This window comes from Lepisma saccharinum, chromosome 3 (genome assembly GCF_977018435.1).
Source record: "Lepisma saccharinum chromosome 3, izLepSacc3.1, whole genome shotgun sequence".
Taxonomy (NCBI): Eukaryota; Metazoa; Arthropoda; class Insecta; order Zygentoma; family Lepismatidae; genus Lepisma; species Lepisma saccharinum.
Genome location: NC_139231.1, coordinates 59,177,107 through 59,197,987, shown reverse-complemented (window position 1 = coordinate 59,197,987; position 20,881 = coordinate 59,177,107). Strand labels below are relative to the sequence as shown.

General features: G+C 38.3%; 2 protein-coding genes across 2 annotated transcripts in view; one reads left to right on the top strand and one right to left on the bottom strand.

Moving 5' to 3' along the window:
• Positions 1 to 5,915: 5,915 nt before the first annotated feature.
• LOC145985549 (uncharacterized) overlaps positions 5,916 to 20,881 on the top strand; it is a 105,926-nt gene continuing 90,960 nt past the window's right edge. The window contains exon 1 of the mRNA XM_083119618.1: positions 5,916 to 6,068. Coding sequence (XP_082975744.1) covers positions 5,916 to 6,068 — 153 coding nt within the window. The remainder of the gene's footprint in view (positions 6,069 to 20,881) is intronic.
• On the bottom strand, positions 15,292 to 19,945 carry LOC145985069 (uncharacterized). The gene is made up of 3 exons (XM_083118640.1): positions 19,519 to 19,945; positions 16,270 to 18,663; positions 15,292 to 15,791 (listed from the first exon to the last, which is right to left on the bottom strand). The coding sequence occupies exons 2-3, from the start codon at positions 18,647 to 18,649 to the stop codon at positions 15,520 to 15,522; spliced, it is 2,652 nt and encodes an 883-aa protein (XP_082974766.1). The 5' UTR covers positions 18,650 to 18,663; positions 19,519 to 19,945; the 3' UTR covers positions 15,292 to 15,519.

Below are 20,881 nucleotides of genomic sequence, written 5' to 3'. Positions count from 1 at the left end.
TTTAATGTTCAATCCCCCTCTAACTAAAATACCAGCCATAATGTAAGACCTAGAGTTGGATACTGCCCCCCACGTTTAATTCAGAATCCCCCCTAGAACCCTCGTGTCAATTAAGGCCTAATATGTAAGAGTTGGATATTTCTCCCCCCCCCCCTTCGATAATACCCTTAAACACTTCCTTTTTAATATTATCTGTATATTTTTTCTCTTTACATATTCTTTAACTTTGTTTCTCTTTCTTTTTCTTTACCATGTAGTTCTGCTTTTCTTCTTTATCACTTCTTCAATTTGGCAACATCGCTTTCCTACTCCAGTTTGTTACTTCTACTTCAAGGGAAAACCGCCAGCTTGGGTGTTTCTTTTAACAAAGAGTACCGCTCCCTTTGTTAACCGCTGGGGATATAATGAACGCGCGGACATGCTGTTTCTTTTTCAAAACTTTTGGAGCCCTTTCTTTTACATTGAGCCACCTACGAAGCGCGAATAACAGAATATTTTTGGAGTTTGTGAAAAATTATATTCCTTCTGTTTCTCTATTTTATTTTTACACGTCGCAACACCTTACTCTGAAAGCATTTAAAATAAGACATAAACTACAACACCCCATAATTATACTAAATAATCAGAAATGAAAGAAAAAGGGCCTTTCAAAACAGGAAACCTTTCCGTATGGAGCAATGTCCGCTCTCTATAACGTCACACCTGTGTCAGTCGCGAAAGAATGCAGAATGCGTGTGTCAGACCATCACCCCCGGAAGGTCAGACTCCAGCCATCATCTTCTTAAACATCATCCAATAATAGCATTGTCCCCTCAAAAAATATTGCTTCAGTTTGAAGTTATCATGTTCCTTGCAATAATTAACATATATTATAGCTCTTTTCAGTTCTTACGTCGTGCGCTCTAGAAGCTGGCAGGGGAAGTGGGGAGCGGGGAACATGCCGCTGACCAACCAGAGAACAGACCACCTAGCGGTGGAGCCGAGAGTTACGCAGTCGCGGGAGGAAGCTGCAGCGCTAACTTCGTTCTGCACGTTGCTGTGTTGCCAATTCACCGCGTTGCTGATGGTCTTTTGCCCCAGTGTTGATTCCTGTTTGTTATGAGCGGAATGTAGGAATAACATACGTGGGAGTAATTGTTGTCGCGTCGTGTATTGCCTAACTGCATTGTTTCTTCGATAAACGTGTATGTGGCATGTGATGTGACGTTTATTTGTACTCTCGGTGTTCCATTGTGACGCGAACTGTGCAGCATATTGTTAGGGAAGGCAAAGACAGTCTTGAGGCGTCGGGGTCCACGTCATTTGAATCACCGCGCAAACGAATCAAAAGGAACAGTATCAAAAAGGCAATCGACGGTTGCGATAAAGATATAACAAGAAGAATTATCCTCGGGTATTATGTAAAGGGTGAATATCCAACACTGAACAAGTTTTCGTTGATTTGCATACACAAATAAGCTTTCAGTGGGGAGTTTCGTCGTTGTGGGGGATACTGAAGTATATGGGGTTCAAGTACAAAAAGAGCAACGACGGTAGACGATTTCTGATGGAGAGAGCCGATATAGTTACAGCCAGAGTAACGTTTTTGCGAAAAATGCATCTTCTAAAAAATAAGGAACCTTTGCCCTATATAGGTATTTCATTGAGATGAAACGTACATACATCAGAATTACGCCCCAACGAAAATCTGGCAAAGTAAAGAGGGTACAGGGGGTTTAAAAGTGCCCGTGGGTAAAGGTGGGCGCGTTGTTGTTTGTCACGTAGGTTCCAGTCACATTGGTTTTCTACAGGAATGTAAATTAGTTTTCAGTGGTTTTTTGCAGTTTTTAGATACGCTTGACGAAAGGAACATCAAAGACGGAGTGATTGTAATGGACAATGCTAGCTAACATTCGGTACAGTTGGAAAGAATTCCTACAACGTATACACTTGATATCATACACTTATCGGTATTCTACTGACCACAAGATGGGGATAATACGCATTCTCAGGCGATACGCGAACAATGGGACGTCTGTATTTCATGGTTCTTTCGACTTCAACTCCCCTTTCCCGCTACTCTGGCAACGCTGCAGTCTCTCTCTCTAACCGGCCTGTCTCGTTGCGCTGGATAGGTCGTTTCCCCGCTCTCCACTTCCCCTACCAGCTTCTAGAGCGCACGCCGTAACAGCTGAAAAGAGCTATACTGTGACTGAAATGAAAGTATATGTGTGAAATATGTACTTTTTGGTCAACTTTCATTTTCCGGCGAGGAGAGGGAGGCGTGGCACACAAAAACGAGACGCTGAAGGAGAAGAAGTGACAAAGAGCATCGCCTATTAAAAATCCATAATATTGTGATAATAGCAAAATAAAACAACGTGCCAAGCCGCGCGAGATCACGTAACAGTGCTCGAATATGAACGATTGTCCCTTGAAGAATCGAATGTAAACATTTTGAATGCCAACAATTAAAAGTCAAATGGAAGGACATTGACGGTTAATATCAACATCCTTCGCGGCCAGCGTGGCTACCGTAATGTCTGGTAATGTAGTGTCTGTTTCTTCCCCTCTGCTAATATGAATGAACGTATTTTTAACGTATATTGTAATTGTAATTTTTGATCGTCGAGAACAGTCTTACTGGAAGAGTTGCAGCAGTATACAAAAATAATTTGGTCAAAAATTGTTGGGCTGAATAAGTTCTTGCATCACGTTGATTGGTCGCTGCCCCACACCCCTCCTTTATACATTGCTTCCAAACTGAAATTTGAGCCTAAAATAATGAAAGCAAAGCATGGATCTTAAGATAAGCACTGTGTGTCGCAAATGACTCCTCATTGGTCAATACTCAATAGCACACAGAGAAAAGTGATATATTTTGAATTAACAAAAAAAGTTTGGTTAAACCTTGTTAAATTCGACCAATTGTTTTGCTAAATTCAAACACTGGTACACAATTACTGAAAGAATTTGATTCTGGTGAACAATCCCTTGTTTGTCTCCTATGTAAACAAATATTAGCAGATATTATAATAGTTGTGGTTATTACAAACTTTTTTCTGTGTACTAGATATATAATTTGGCAATATTTCGGGAGGGCCCCAAACCCCATGCTTCGGCAGTTGTTCAAGCTTTAGTCTACATCAGGGATTTCTCCACACACCCAGTGCTCAAAGTGGAAATTGTTATAGCTTGAGCCTTGGGGCTAGCTGAGGGGTACCCTAGCGTTTTTAACTAGGGACGAGATGGTAGGGATGCTTTTCATAATATTCGCTAGCTGGGGGATATCCCTCTCATCGCATCCCTCTGGACTTCAAGCACTTAAAAAATGACTTATAGAATGACCTTAAAATTATTGAAAAAATGGCCTAAAATGTTAAAAAAAATTACCTAAATAATAATTTTACTTAATTTTTCATAAATCACAAGAGGGAAGTTAAATATTTCGGTAAAACCCTTTGTTTGATGGTTAAACGACTGAAGCAAAGGGTAAAAACTAAATTAAATTAAATGAAAAAGTAATTTTCTATAATTTTACTTCAAGCTTACATAAAATACACAGGAAGGTTTTTCTGTATAAGCCATTCACCTCTTCTTTCAGAGTGGAACTTGCCCGATACAGCAGTCGGTCAGCATCTGAAATATACAGTTATGTTTTGCGTGCATCGGCTTTTTTAAAATGTTGTACCTATATTTTACTTTAAAACCACAAATTAAACCAAGGGAACCTCAAAGTAGGCTTCACACAAAGTACAAACCTAGTCTGTGGTACAAACTTTATATTCCAACATGCATTTTCGATGGCGCAATGTTGGCGTCGTTGCCTTGTAATCAACGGGTCCCGGGCTCTATACCCGGTAGAGGCACATGGTGGTTCGAATCCCACTTTAAACTGTAGGCCCAGTCTGTGCACAAAGGGGACTTAAAAAACAACAAATCAATCAAATCAATCAACCAACATGCATTTTACAACTTACTGCAAGGTTCTATGCAGTGATGTGCGTCTATACGTAAACAACGATTGTCTACATTCTATGTGTAGACAATGTCGACTATGTAAACTATGTAATCAACGTAGACAACATGGCGCTCGGCGTTCTCCGTGCAAGGTACGCGCATCGTTCTAGAAGCAGCAACCAGCATCAGCAGGTGGACATAGAGCGTGAAGTATTCCACTGTCCAGAAATAAGTGTTTCAAGCATTTATTTACGTTCAACCAATTCACTAGGTATTAATTGAACTGCGAAATGAACTTGTCGCGACATACCAAAAAATATATATATATATAATAATAATTATAATAATAAATGCGATGTGCGTAGATTGACAAGATTTGTTTTACTTCTATTTCCACAATTTCACACGTGGAAAAATCTGCTTTAGAGATGCATGCACTAGTCTATGGTACAAACTTTATATTCCAACATGTATCTTCGATGGCGCATGCAAGTTGTTATGTAGTAAAAAGACAAAAAAAAATGTTTAGCCTTCCCTTTTGTCAGTGTAAAAAATAATGTCAGGTTTCACTATGACTGTCATTTGTTTTTCTTCCGGTAGTCTCTTTTCCCCTCGTTAGTGAAAATTCGATAACTTTGATTACGTCGGATGGTCTTAAGTTGGTTATAGGACCAGACTATCGATATTTTTGAAGAAAAAAATACTTTATCTTTGAAAGACCAATGGGATTTCTTTCTTCCCTGTTGTTTGCATTGTCTACAGCAGACTATGTAAACTATAAGCAAATGTAATCTTCGTGTAGATTACGCGTAGACAACGCATGTAGACGTAAACTTATAGTCTACGGCACATCACTGGTTCTATGTTCAATGGTTTCCTAAATATAGCCTTTTGAAATAGGATGATTCTTTTTTATACACCCTGTATTTTAAATTTTCTGGAGAAAAATAAATTTACCACAATTAATAATTTAAATCCATCCAAACATTTCAGTTCAAAATAATATTTTTTCTTCATTGACCGTATTTTAGATTAATGGCGAATTTGCTAAAAAGACCATGCCAGGAAATTTAAATATGTTAGAAAATGCATTTAAAATTGACGAAACCACAGACGAGGAGGAAAAGATGAAAATCAAGAAAAATGCAACAAAACTGAAAAATTATACAAAATGACCTAAAAGCCAAAAATGTCGAAAAATTCAAAAGAAGAACAATGCTCTCTGGTTCTAACTGAAGGAAAACGGACTACTATCAGCTTTAGCATTGCTTTTAAGGCTTAGATAGAAATATTTTCTTTTATCAACTTCCGAGCCCTAATAAGTAACGCAAGTTCAAAACTTCAAAAGTAGATGCATAATTAAACTTAAAACTACACTTATAAAAAAATAACAAATTGTTATTAATAATTATTATAAATGAACGATAATAAATCCAAACACAATTTAGCAGCATTAAGCATAATTTCAATTTCAACAAGGGGTGTGCGGGATCTCGAAAATTCGGGACCGGGATGGGGAAAAAAATTCCCGTCATCCCGACTTCGGGAAATGACTTCCAGACTTTTCGGGATCCCGAGCAGGTCGGGAAATACCGAATGGTCATTTTAAAAAGTTGTTAATTCTCGACGTTTTCTGCATTGCAAGTGTCTGGAACTTATCGGAAATTGTTTGTTTTTATTCCAGAAAGGCAAAAACACAGGCAAATTCTGCCCCGCACACCCCTAATTTTCAACACAGAGAAATTTATCTGTGGTTTAAATAACATTTTTTCTTATTGAGAGGATGGCCACACTGAGTGACATCACGCACCGCAGCAGGCAGTTGTTGAACGAGGTTGTTGTGGTCTGTGGTTGTGGTGGGTTCATCGAATTGCGATTTTATCAATGTGCATTGTGTCCGTCTGCTATTACAAGTCTCTTTGCTTTGGCAAATTCAGTGAAATTTTCATATAATAAGTAACACCTTTAATGGCGTAATGCCATCACGTTGTTGTGTTCCCTACTGTAAAGGTAATTATGACAATGGACCTACAGTAACTGTATTTTCCTTTCCCAAAGACCCGGAGCGTAAGGAAAAATGGATTAAGGCTATCGATAGGAAAGATTTTTCACCAAGCAAAGCTTCCAAGGTAATTTCAAGTGTAGGGTGCATGCTCTTATTTTCAAGTTCCTCTTTAATGCCTTCCCAATAGCGTAGTGGTAACGTCATCCCCTTGCAATCAAAGGGTCCCGGGTTCGATGTACAGGTGGGATCGGATCCCACTTGAAACTGTAGGTTCAGTACCGATTAACCTTTCTGTGCATAAAGTAGACTTAAAACAAGTGAAGTTTGTCTTTGTGATAACGCCACCCAACACGACATATCACAACAGCAGCTATACTTTTACGTCGGTAGATTGAGTGTTAGGTTTAGAGCTGATAGCAATTTGAGACGTGTTCTTTCGCTATTTTAGTGTGCATACAAACTGTTCTTACGGTACTACATTACTATACCAGAGACATCTTTCAATGATTTATTTCGCAATTTTTTACATTGCTAATGTACTATTCTGCATTGCGGAAGCTTTCTTTAGGTGAAATAATGAATTTCTAACGAAAATAAGGTACTAATTTACTATCCTTCGGACACATTTATTTATTTTTACAGAATAAACTACTTACCGTAATTAGTTCCTGTAGCATTGTCGAACATCAGGAAGGTGTTTTGTGTGATTTGGGAATGTTTCAGAGCTGAAATTCATGTTGTTCGTTGAAAATCAATTCTCCGACGGAGATAGCGTTTGGCGCGTACATCTGCGTATACCATGAAGTTTGTACACCTTCATACACCATCACCTTCATACACCGTCGTGACTATCATGACGTGTCGTGATTGTGTTTTGTTGGTATCCAGTGTTTCAAACTGCCTGCGTTTGCGACGAGAGTTAGAACTGTGGATCGAGGGTTTGGAGAATGACGTGTGGTGGGTGTATTGTAAAGTTTGTGCCGGGTGTGGACAAACCATTGGCGCTAGCCCCACGAACCATTGGCGCGTGGATAGGTTAGTAGGGCCACGCAAAGGTTTCGATAGTGAAAAAGATAGCCCCACGAACCATTGGCGCTAGCCCCACTAACCATTGGCGCTAGCCGCACGAACCATTGGCACGTGGATAGGTTAGTAGGGCCACGCAAAGGTTTCAATAGTGAAAAAGATAGCCCCACGAACCATTGGCGCTAGCCGCACGAACCATTGGTGCTAGCCCCACGAACCATTGGCGCATGGATAGGTTAGTAGGGCCACGCAAAAGTTTCAATAGTTAAAAAGATAGCCCCATGAACCATTGGCGCTAGCCCCACAAACCATTGGCGCGTGGATAGGTTAGTAGGGCCACGCAAAGGTTTCAATAGTGAAAAAGATAGCCCCACGAACCATTGGCGCTAGCCCCACGAACCATTGGCGCTAGCCGCACGAACCATTGGCACGTGGATAGGTTAGTAGGGCCACGCAAAGGTTTCAATAGTGAAAAAGATAGCCCCACGAACCATTGGCGCTAGCCGCACGAACCATTGGTGCTAGCCCCACGAACCATTGGCGCATGGATAGGTTAGTAGGGCCACGCAAAAGTTTCAATAGTTAAAAAGATAGCCCCATGAACCATTGGCGCTAGCCCCACAAACCATTGGCGCTAGCCCCACAAACCATTGGCGCTAGCCCCACAAACCATTGGCGCGTGGATAGGTTAGTAGGGCCATGCAAAGGTTTCAATAGTGAAAAAGATAGCCCCACGAACCATTGGCGCTAGCCGCACGAACCATTGGCGCTAGCCCCACGAACCATTGGCGCTAGCCCCACGAACCATTGGCGCATGGATAGGTTAGTAGGGCCACGCAAAAGTTTTAATAGTTAAAAAGATAGCCCCATGAACCATTGGCGCTAGCCCCACAAACCATTGGCGCGTGGATAGGTTAGTAGGGCCACGCAAAGGTTTCAATAGTGAAAAAGATAGCCCCACGAACCATTGGTGCGTGGATAGGTTAGTTCAGTTAGGTTGGGATACATAGTTAAAATTTGGTGTCAGAACGCGAAAAATAAAGTTAAAAAGAAATAGATCTGATTAAGTTTGTCGACGGGCATTTCTTGGGTTCCGAAGGTTGAAACACTGTAAAACAATTGAAAATCGAGAAAAAACAAGGCCGATGCGTCATTCCTACACGTTATTATTTACGAAGGTGTCCGCGCCATGTTGTGTGTGAGGCAAACGGAAAGGTAGGAGGAAGAAGTAGTCGTAAGGTGAAAAATTGCTCTTACTTTCATCAAAACAACGTCAATACATGTTCAGGAATGTTCCGCGAAGCAGATACGTAAGTTCGAATGTCAAAAATTTGGCAAAAGAGAAGCCGGATGCGCAATTATGTAGGAAGGTGTACTCGCGATATTGTGTCTCAGGCAAGGAAAAACACCTACCAGAAAGACGTTCTGGTAATGCGAAAAATTGCAATTAATTTCATCAAAACAACGTTAATACACCTTCAGGAATGTTCCGCGAAGCAGATACGTAAGTATCAATGTCAAAAATTGACGAAACCAAAAAAATAGAGGTGTCCGAAGGATAGTAAATTTTTACCGAAAAGAATGTATATTTCTTACATTAACGAGTACTTACTGTTGTTTACTTATTTCCCACAAACCATCCACGGGTAGCCCCAAAAACCATTGACGTTAGCCTAAAAATTCACGACAGCCCCACGAACCATCACGGGAACGAGGTATGCCTACTAGGTTAGGTTAGGTTCCATTAGCACTCCTTTCGTTCAATTTAGCATATACGGACAATAGGAAAGCGTATTGTGCTCTCGTACAGAAAGCAAATGGCGGCAGCAGCAATAGCGCGTTGGAATTAGATTTTCGTTGAAAACCACATGCATTCGCATTAAAATGGATCAAAACTACATTCCCGAACATTAACAACGCTACAGAAAATGATTTGCGTAAGCACTTTCTCCTGTAAATTTGAAGAAATCCGTCTCTGTTATAGTAAAGTGTTACCGTTCTTACTAATAAAAAACTGCGAAAGTACTCCGAAATGATAAGCTTTTACTTACCCGGGCCATACTTTGAGATCAAATATCTCCGTTATTTGTGTTTTCCGTGAGCTGTAACCCATTTTGGTAACAGTTTCATACATCGGAGACACATTTCTTCAATTTTACACAAGAAACTACTTACGGAAATGAGTTTCTCCAAGGTTTACAACGTTCGTCGAGGTATTTTCTTACATCGAGGAATATATTTTTCAAGAGAAATATCTCACCGACGCAAAATTGCCATTGCTTTCATTTGCTTGCCCTACGACAACCGGATGCTGTGTACGTTTGATGGCGTAAGCTCCTGACAGTGTTTCAACCCACCTTTCTTTTACTATGCTTGCCTAACGTAACCAAACCTAACCTAACCTTATCGGAAATGGTTCGTGGAGCTATCGGTCAGCTACCGTGCATAATGGTTCGTAGGGCTATAAGTGAATGGTTTGTGGGGCTATCAGTGTATGGTTCGTGGGGCTATCCATCAGCTACCCGTGCATAATGTATAATTTCCACCAGTGATGAACACAATAGTAGGTATTTTTCGGTGCAGAAGGTTGAAACACTGCATACCCACAACCCGAGTCAAGATGTGCCCGCCATATTGTATGTTCTGGAAGTGAAGAAAGGAATAAAAAAAGCACTCAGAATGTGATAAATTGCGTTTGTTTTCGTGTAAAAAGCATAAAGGCACCTTCAACTATGTTCCGCAATACACAATTGGTACGTACGAACCATGCGAAACACACAATATCCGATTTTAATGTGTCTCCGATCTATGAAACAGTTACCCCAATTTTATATTACTTAAAACATCAAAATTTGCCGATTAAAAAAAATTTATAATTTTTGGGGAGGGCACAGTGGGTAAGCGAGGTAAGACTCTACTTTACGTCCTTTTCCTAAGGAATACGTGTCAAATATATCGGAAAGCTTATTGTATAAGGAATTCAACAACGTAAATCCCAAAGAGAGGAAAAATTACCTGGAGGAGGATATTGATAAAAACCGATGTTGTCCGGATATGCGTAATTGAACGTACTGAGGAAATTTTTCGATGATGAAGAACATATTGAGGGGTGAAATGAGTGCTAATGGAACCTAACCTAACCTCCTAGGCATACCTCGTCCCCGTGAATGGTTCGTGGGGCTACCCGTGCATAGTTTTTGGAGCTAAAATAAATGGTTTGTGGGGCTATCGTTAACAGAAAGTGTAAAGCACGGTTTTGAATGATCTAAATTATTACTGGGGATAAACATATTTTAGACTATCTACAACCTGTTCTTCTTCATGCACCATACAACGCTCCGCGAATGCAAAGAAGTAATCACCACGCAGAATACAAATGAGCAAAGCACACGCATTCACAACGCGGACACAAAGACGAGCCTGCAGTGTTGTTAACTTCCATTGGTTACCACCAAAAGGCAATAAGGACGTATAGTAGTAGCTGGTAAGTGACCCCGTCGGGGATTTTTCCCCACAAAAAGTGTTATCTACGGTAAAAGGCAAAGGCCCAAGTTCCGATTGTTGGCTCGGTGCCAAAATCTTACACCCTGGATTTTGCAAACAATTCAAATGTTTTAGTCAAATAAATAAGTTTCTTGTAACAAAGGGTGTTTCTAAATAGCACGGAAATTATTTTTTTTTTACATCTACGGCTATGAAACTTATGTTTGTTTTTTTATATTGAAGTTCCTTATGTACGTTGCGTCTATGTGGCTTTTCAGGGATTCCATATTGGATTCATGTTACAGGCACACGTCTAAACATTTACCCCTTTTCGGTACTACTTTACTATAGGGGTGACACCTATAAATCATTTATTTCGCACTTTTTTACTTTGCTAACGTACTATTCTGGAATGCGGAACATTTCTTTGTGAAATAATGAGTTTCTAACGAAAATAATGTCTATTTCTTACATTTAGGAGTACTTACTGTTACTCGTTATTTCGATTCTGTAATACACATTGTGGCGATAGCCTACTGGTTCATCGCACGTTGTGATAGTGTTTTGTCGATTGATGCAGTGTTGCAACCTTGTTAACCGGAAAATACGTACTTTCATGCCCGGATTTGAAATTATGCTAATACCTCGCAAACCATTGACGTTAGCCTCACAAACCATTGATGTTAGCCCCACATATCATTTGCCGTAAGGTTAGGTTATACAAGCATAGTTAAAAAAAAAAATACTCGACACGTCATGTTATAGTGAAGAACGGGCGAGTTTGGAACACTGACTATGGGGTTTATGTCATCTAATACACTGGACATTGTGCTCTCGTGCAGAAAGCAAATGGCAGCAGCAGAAACAGCATGTCGGACAGAGATTTTCGCAGAAAACAACATGCATTCACATTAAAATGGATCAAAACTACATTCACGAACTTCCACAACGCTAAAGAAAATTATTTCTGCTGTAAAAAATAAGAAATCCGTCACCCCTATAGTAAAGTGTTACCATCAGTTATGTGGTTTGACAGGCATGGAAAACAGCGACGAGATGCGATGAACTGTATCCTCAGCGTGTGTAAATATGTTATCTTGTGGAACATCATGCACATTTCTCTTTGCAACTGCGGGCCAGAAATGACTTGTGGGATGGGATAATTTGCAACTTCTTGTTTCTATCATGGTAAGGACAGGGGAGGGTAGTATTTTGTGGAAAACGACACTAGAAAGGCTGGGCCGTGGTAGCGGTAGGTTAATTACCCCAGAGGTGGAGCCTGGAATCAGTGGGAAATTTCAACACAGCAACCACCTCGTAACTTCAAACGGCTGTACAGTCATAAATACTTATTTCCGCGCTCCAGAATTTTATTATTCACAATTAGCAGGACATACTCTTTATATATAAAAAAAATCCCCTGCGAAATAGAGGGTGTAAGATTTCGACATGGACCCCGGCTGTTTAATTCCGATTTCATCATGGTACACAGACATTTATTTCATGGTTTGATTTTCATTTATGTCTCTTAATACATACTTCGGAGTTTTAGCGATTACTTACTGTGTGTTTGCTTGATTTTTTTACTTCCACATACTTGTATATGATTCTTAATATTTAAATTACGTCCCTAAATGCTTTCATGATTAGGTTAAGTGGGCCAGGTTTAAAGTTCTTAGCATTACATAATTTCCCTAAATTCTTTTAACATGTTGGTGCTGGTCTCAATCATGACACCCTTGCTTAAGGTACCTTTTACATTTTTTTTGCTGATAAATAGGATATTTCGGAACTGCAAACAGTGCTAATTACTTTCAGAAAGAATCAAATTTACTTTCACAATCATTTCCACTATTCTGCAATACTTTATCTTTCTTCTATAAGCGAAAAATGCCTTGTCGATGGGAAGTGCGGCTGCTTGTGTAAGGTATTTCTTTTTCTCTGATAAATTGCACTTTTCGGATCTTTAAATAGTGGTAATTACTTTCACCAAGGTTCAAACTTGCTGTAACAATTATTTCTACAATACTTCATCATTCTCCTATGAAACTTTGAGAATATCATTAAACATTTGAAAGAAAATTATTTTTATCCTTGCAAGGGATGTTTTGATTCCCCTCAAAGAAAAATTGAATTGAAAGCATGTAGTATACCATTTATTAAGTATGGAACAAAAAACAATTGCATCCTACTTCACTCCTGAAGTTCTATTTTTACATAGGCTATTGTTTACTAGTTTACATTGTCGTTGGGGGCCTCCCGATGGTGCAGTGGTTGCGTCGTCGCCTTGTAATCAAGGGGTCCTGGGTTCGATACCTGATGGAGGCACATAGTGGTTCGGATCCCACTTTAAAACTGTAGGGCCAGTCCCGATTAGCCTATCTGTGCATAAAGTGGACTGAAAATACCAACTCAAACCAAAAGCAAACATTGTTGTTGGGTGCAGAGTTTTTTACAAAAAGGAAATTAGTTTTATGGTTGACGAGCACTATTGTTTCAAACTAACCTTTTCTTATGATACATGTTTGCAGTGGCGTAGCGAGGGGTGGGTGACTGCCCGGGGCCTCCCACCTAAAGGGGCCTAGCGTACCGTGGGATGGATACGAAAAATATAATGAATAGAAGTTTGCTAGTGCCAAGTGTACATCCCGACAAACTTAATATGTCCATCACTATTTTTATTCAGTCTGTTTTCCACAGTGTGATGATAATGGTTTTAATTAAAATTGTTACAAAGGAGATGTCAGCATCAGCTTCGCATCAACAGAATTCCATCCCCCAGAACAACACAAGTTGTAGAATAAAATCAGACTGAAAATAATGATGAACAATTTGCCTGCTATTATCTTTGCCATTGGCTGTACAATTGTAAAATTGCAATGTTATGGTCCAAAGTAATGAAAAATCAACTCTACAACTTGGTGCTTATTGTTTACATTCAATTCTCAGAAGTATTAAAATTGTACTTGTCTTTTGCATATTAACATTTTTTTTTGTAATATTCTTACAGCAGCACCATTGAACAGCCATGATAATATCTATGGTTAGAAAATAATATATTTATAAATTAAAAATGATATATAGCTATGATTATTAAAAATGAAGAACGTGCCTAAATGTGAGTTAAAAAGAAATTGCAATACGACTGCAGATTGAAAAGTGTCAAGACCAGGATTAAAGGGTATTGACGGCCCGAATTGAATTGGGATGTCTTGTAGACTTGAATCAATGGTTATAAAATAAAAATTACTCAGTGTTGCAGACTTCTGGATTCTACCTCTTTCCCCAAACAACCATTCATGTATGCAAGGATGAAATCAAAATTCTTGCATAATCTGAAAAGTCGTCAATGTTATTTTTGTAGGTTTTTATATCTTTACATTATAATATTTCATGGTTCGAGAGGGACATGGCCCTTCCACTGGATATGGGCCTATCCTACAGCTTCAGATTTCAGTTCCTGAAAAACAGAAAAATATTTTTAATTTGAGTGAATTTATTAAATATCATTTTTGTCAGTAATTTATTATTATTATTTAAATATGATGAATTGCTGATGTATCCCTGAAGATTTTGTATCTATTCACTTTGAAATTCAAATTTAGAGAATGGATGGGAGACCTCGCTTTCCTATCACACCCAGGGCCTCGAGATATGTTACTATGTCACTGCATGTTTGCATTGCATTTGATGGTGAACCTTGCAATTACTTTTGCAATATTGTTGCGTTAGGGTCCCTCTCGGAAAGCTCCATTGTAAACACACTTCCAAGATAGCACGAAACACGAAAGCTTGTGGCAAACTTATGGTAGTTTGTCAAAGCCAGTTGGATGTGGCAAGCTGTGGTGGCTCAGTCAGTAATGTGTCTGACTACCATGCTAAAGGTCCCGGGTTTGATCCCTGGCCAGTTCAAATCCGGGAACTTTTCTAACGATGGAAGCGGCCCCGGCACCCACCCAGCGTCGAATAACATGGGTACCTGGGGGAAACCCTAGGGGGTAAAGGCAGTCAGGGGTGTGATGCTGATCACATCACCCCCACTCACGACCGAATCAAGAAAGTGTGGGACGTTACCCCCACACGCCCTATATGCCTTCATGGTGTGGTGCTCTGCACAGGGGAGCACTTTACCTATTCCAATACTGGTTGCAGATCTCCACGCTTAGAGGTGACGAAGAAACCGTGGGAGGGAGACCGGCAGTCGGTAGGTAAGCCAAGGCCCTTCAGGGCTGTTGCACAAAGGATTATATAGTTGGATGTGGCAAGATTGAATCAAGCTGACAGTTGGACAAGCTTGTATCAAGCATGCATCTTTCTGTGACAGTGAAGCTTACTATAATTTTCACAAGTAATAACTAGTTGGCCTGATTCAAGTGATGCTTGCCTTTATATGCTTGCAACAAGCTTGTTTACTTTACATGTAAATCTTTTGTTTCAAGCATGAAGAAAGCTTACTTATTCCTGTCTGAGTTATTTTGTGCGTATGCTGGCATGGTATTTCAGAGGAAATATTTAGTAAGCAACTAATTGGATGTGTTTCGGATGGTGCAACGAATCTTCAGGACTCGTACAATAAGGTGACCAGATAATTTGAAAAACAAAATGAGGCGAGAAAATGTACATATTAATATAAAAACTCTTTCCCCATAAATGGGTGATTCTCCAAAAAGTGAACATTTTGAAAGCAAAAATTTGCGAATTTCAAAACTGTTCTAAAAAATCTGAAAAAAATCACACTTACTCTACATGAGATCATAAACAAGGGAAAAATAAGGGGAATACACCTTCATGCTCCAAAGTGGTTGAAACAAGGCATTTAAATTTCAGCCACCAGGAGAGTGACATAATTAGTACTGTTGTAGCTTAGCTAAAATATTACCCCAAAAAACACACACACATTCCAGGAAAATAGAAAAATTATTATTTACTAAATTATAAAATTGAATACAGCTGTTGAAAGATAAAGTAAAGCCTCTAGATCAGCCATAACTTGAAGCTGAGCCAAAAATATAAAACACAACGAAAGCTTTATATGGAGCGGCCAAAAAACAAGGTATTGGTTTAGCCTAAAAACTGTCCAGGAAGCAGAAATTTGCAACTCTATGGCTGCTTCCAATGGGTGTTGGAGGGTTAATTTTTTTTATGACATCTTCGATGGGGTAGTCATGGATGTCTTTAGTTTTCGGCCAAGACCAGGATGTTCTTTTGGAATTGCTTGGTTCCATGGCATTGATGAAAAGTTTCCCTGGTCCAAGTTCAATTATTTCTCCAGGGAATATCAGGTTTTCATAGTGAAATATGACCCATTCTCCTATATTGTAAGTCTGCATCAGCTGGGCTGAAATTAAAATAAAATCTAACATATAATTTACTATATAATGATAACTTTTAATGTGTGAATGTTAGTAGCAGGGCTACTTTAAATTATTGCAAAAATTAAATAATTTGAAATTAAATTTGGCCTTTAACTGCTGACCTCATTATATAGCCCACTTAGAGTTCTACTATTTTTCATTTATATATAGTTTATTTATCTTATTCTATGATTAAAGTATGCATTGTTCTTTATATCTTTTAATCCTTTGTCTACTAACAATTTGAGAAATCAAGACAATTTAATTTATTTTACTTTTAACATACAGTAGGTACCGGTATTAGATTTATGTAGGCCTACTTATGCTTATATCAAAAACTAAAATTGTAGGTATACTACAAAATCTACTATAAATTGTAGATGAAAAATTTAAAAAAAAAAAATTGTCGAACATACAATGTGGACTAAACTTAGTCAAATAAAATCAAAGAAATTTTCTTACCTTGTGTCAGATGAGTTGAGTTTGAAACAAAGATTCCATAATGCTCACAGTTTTTGTCAGCCTTGCATTCTTCACAGCTTAGGGTCCTGTAGTTCATCTTTGTGTCAGTCTCTCCAAGTGCAGCTGTGACCTGGTGAACCTTCATTGTTCCTTTCACAGCTTTTAAATCGCCCGCAGATGACAAAAATGAATCAACCCTCAATATGATGTCCTCCTCAACAACCCACAATTTGATGTTTGGACAGTTTTCTTTCCAAATTTTCTCAAGAATAATGATGTTGTTAACATCATATCCCAAGGAAACCATGTTATCCGCTGTACGTTTCAGGCAGCCACCTATCCCATCAGGGGCACCTTTTCCATGACCAGCTTCTGTGAAGTTCCAAATTGCCTTTTTGATCCTGGGGAATTTCTCTTGTAGGTATTTTTCAAGTAGGTAAAAGTTCTTTTTGTTTCGGTACTGAGTGGATGGTGAGTCGGACAAGAAATGGAGAGCTGTAATTCTTTTATCTTGTAGCACGTCTGTCAAAATAGGCTCAAGGTGTGCCCAAATTGCAGATGGATCATGGCGAGGGCTTTCTGACAGTGTGCAAAAAGAAACTGGTTTTATTGAAGTGTTGTCCTCAGTCATGTGGTATGCTACACCAGTATGAAGCGTAATTTCATTCCTTGAAGCACCAAAATGCATTGACTGGACTTCTTTAGCATACTTAAGTGCATAGTTTTCACTAAAATCTATGTGAATTAATGCTTCCTCACAACTCAGATTTTCTTTAAGCTTTCTTAAATACTGGTGCTGATGTCTAATGTTTGCAATGTGGATCATGAACTTCTTAATAGACATTTCCAAATCATCAATGGCTTTTCCAATAGTACTTGTTATTGCATCCTTTTTGATAATCTGAACAGTTTTCTCTTGGTCTTTGATTTTACGTTTTTCTTTATGCAACATCCACTTCTGGTATGTGAAAGTATCATTTACATTGAAGTCATTGTAAGGAATCGTGTTTTCGTTGCAGTCATTACATTTTCTCAACAGGCAAGCCTCGCGATTTTTCTCACAACACAAAATTTCAGCCAATTCTTCTGGGTTCTGTGCATCAATCACCTTACTCTTGTTCAGTTTATCGACTAGCATTTCCATGTTGTGATGTACTCTACACAAACATGTGTCTCTGCCCTTAAGACTTGGTTTGACAACCCAGAACGGACGTAATTTACAATAAAATGAATAACTTATAGAAACACCAGGGTTCTGTCTTCTAAATCGTTTATGCAGCTCGTTCATTGTATTATTGAGGTATCTTTTCTGCTTTTTAATTTTATTTCTGGTAATGAAATCGTTTTTTCCAGGGCTGACGGTGGTATTTTCATCATCATGAAAGAAATGGTCAACTTTTTCCCTGATCCTTTGCTTCAATTTATTCTCATTGTGGGCAACCACAGTACGAATTCGGATAAACGGCAATGCTTTTTGCATCCTATACTTTTTTATTATCTTTCCACTCAGAGACTCCTTCAGGAATTTTTTGGTCTTGTAAGAATTGATGGATTTGAATGTGTGAGCTATTTGTGACTTAATGACTTCTCCTGTGAACAGTTCTCGTCTTACATCTTCATCAACAGTTCTGCCTTGGAGAAAATGTTTAACTTTTGTGCGAGGTGTCATCTGTTCTTCCTTATTCAGTCTTCTTTTCTGTTCAATTTCTTTCTTCAACAGCCTTTCATAACGCTTCCGATATTTTTCAGCTCTTTTCTCACATGCATCTAAATCCAGCTTCAGCCTTTTCAGTTCTCTCGATTTCCGTACATCATTACGACGCTTTCGTTTCCTTGTTTCAGCTATCCTGCCATCGGAGTTTTTCGACATGACATATAAAGATGCATCGCTGAACTTATTTGTGTCTGGAGTTATGCTACTTGAGGGACGAGTAACAATTTGGATTCGAGGACTTCCATTGGTGAGGTTTGTGTTTGGATCCGGAGTAGCCTGCCTACTTTCTGGTGATAGTGAAACAGGTTCTCCATTTACTAATTGATCAAGTTCTTGACTTGGATCATCAGGGTCACTATCAGAGGGTGTGTTATTCTCTACAAACTGGTTTGTTTGCTGTTGAATTTTGCTTTTCATTCTGTGTTTCTTTTGGCGCACTCTCCACTGTTGCCTTGTAGCCCTTTGGTCTCTTGTTGATTGTTGTGTAATTAGTTTCACTGTTCCCTTGTTTTTTCTTGATTCATATTTTGTTTTCCACTTGGCCTTCTCAATTTCCAATTTTTGTGGGTCATTTTTCAATCTCTCGTACCTTTTCCTTTCAGCTTCTCTCTTTTTCATTAGCCTCTCCTCTCTAGACTGTGTTGTCTTTTTTTTCTTTCCTGCCATTATTAGTGATGACTCTGAAAGAAATTATTTAAACTGATGTCAAATTTGATGGCTTTATTTTAATATTATTTTTATTTAATTAAATCAAACTGAATAATTCAGTGTGTTCCAAATTGCATAAATTGTCCAATAAAGGTAATTAAAAATGTAATTTAGGTTTAGTTAAAAATCTCTTTAGGTATGGGTTTTTTCTAGGTTTTAAATATACCCTGCAGTGCAATATTGAAATAGCCTATGGCCAGATTCAATTTAATGATAATTTTTTTTTTGTGCTATCTTAAATTGTAATTTTGATTATAGTTTGTGGCCAAAATGCTAACACATAGAAACAATTGAAAAAGTTAGCCTATATAAATGTAGGCTGCACTATTTAAGAATTGCTGAATGGTCACCCAGCTCAGTGCTCAAAAGTATATTTTTATGTATTTTATAGGATCAATATTGGGTAAGTAAAAATGGCCTGATAAAAATTGTAAAATTCAGAACTTGGGCCTGATGTAAAAGCTCCATTACTCTGTGATAGTGCACAGCAGCTGTATAGGCTTACAAATCGAATGTACACAATGAAATTGATCCGAATTTGTTCCCTTCATGTGATAAGTGTCACTCTCCTGGCTGATAAGTCACGCTCCTGGCACAAGAAATACCAGGAGTGTGATATTATTGCCAGGAGTGTGACAGCCAGGAGTGTGACATTTGGATGGATTAGGCCTAATAATCAAAGCCTAGGGCAAAAGTTGAGATTACAAATTTCTGTCAGGTGATGACATTGCTTAATGGCACATAATCATAGTTATTTCAAAATATTTGGGTTATTATTTGTTATAAATAAGTTAACCAGGAGAATGACAGCAAAATATGTTACGAACCTGAATTTGGAACTTCCCAATTTGATAAAAACACAAGGACAAGTAGCTCTTCCACAGTACTCTACAGCTCAAACAAGATGGCTGAAAGAAACATTGTTGCCAGATAACAAACCAAAAAATCCTTTTCTTTCACTGTAAATATTTAAAAAATTCCTTGAGCCAGGAGAGTGACATGAAAACTTCGGACCCACTTTGAAGTGGTGTAACAGGATCATGTCAAATGATTAAATTTAAAAAAAAAAGTTTTTTTATACCTTCAACTATGTAAAAATGAATAATATTAATGAAACTTATGTAATGTTAATGATAACATTTTAAATGAGTATAGTTTGTTTTAACAAAAGATCCGGACATACCAGGAGAGTGACTTTTAGACCCTTATACATATTTTATATTAAAAAATAATTAACTATTTCTTTTTGTATACATTGGGATGGCTAGAGGTCAACTGCTTCTACAAATTAAAAGAAAAGTAAACTTCTTAAGTCAAGTCATTCTTGAGTTATTATACTTGGACATGATATTGCTAGGTTTTTGGAGAATTACCCAAATATATGTTTGAAAACTAATTAAATAAATACTGTGTAAATAACTTACATAATATGGTGATATCCACTACACTCCAACCAAGCAGCTGTTTAGAACTAGAAGTCATTTGTTGATATTTTGCCAATGAATGGATCTTCTTCAGTACATGCTTCTTTTCCAATAACATTTTGTAAAAGTTTACACAATTGTGATTAAAGTTCACCATTAACCAACATACCTTTCAAAGTTTGTACTGAAGAGCATTCTTGTCATTTGTCCACAAAACTTTTTTAGACACTTGTCATGTACAGAAACACTCGTTCAGTGGGAGCATTAATTCCAGGTAAACAGAGGAAATACTCAAATATTTTTTAAAATTGGAATATGGCACATTGTTGAATTTGAAATGTGAAATAATTTCTACCCAACAATGGCATAGTTCAGAGAAGGTGTTGCAGTAATTCTATGCTGATACATCAGTCACAAAAAGGGGACATTTTGACATCCCATTTTAAGTTTTAAAAGAATCAGGACAGAGAATAAAAGAAAAGGGACTGACTGTTCCTACTAATACGGGATGCCTGTTCACCTTATCTTAGAAGGGAACTGCATAGATTCTTAAAGCTACATTCAGTAAGAACTTAGTTGTCATTTATTACTTGAATCACAAATTAGGAGAGACTGTTCATGATGTAGTTGATGTTCATTCAGAACCTTGACTCATTATACAAAATGTTTTCAACTAGTCCCTAAACACCAGGGAGGGCGATAGGGATGGGCAAGAAATGTTCACATATCATCATCCCATAAAAAGCTGATTTAACTTTGAAATTAG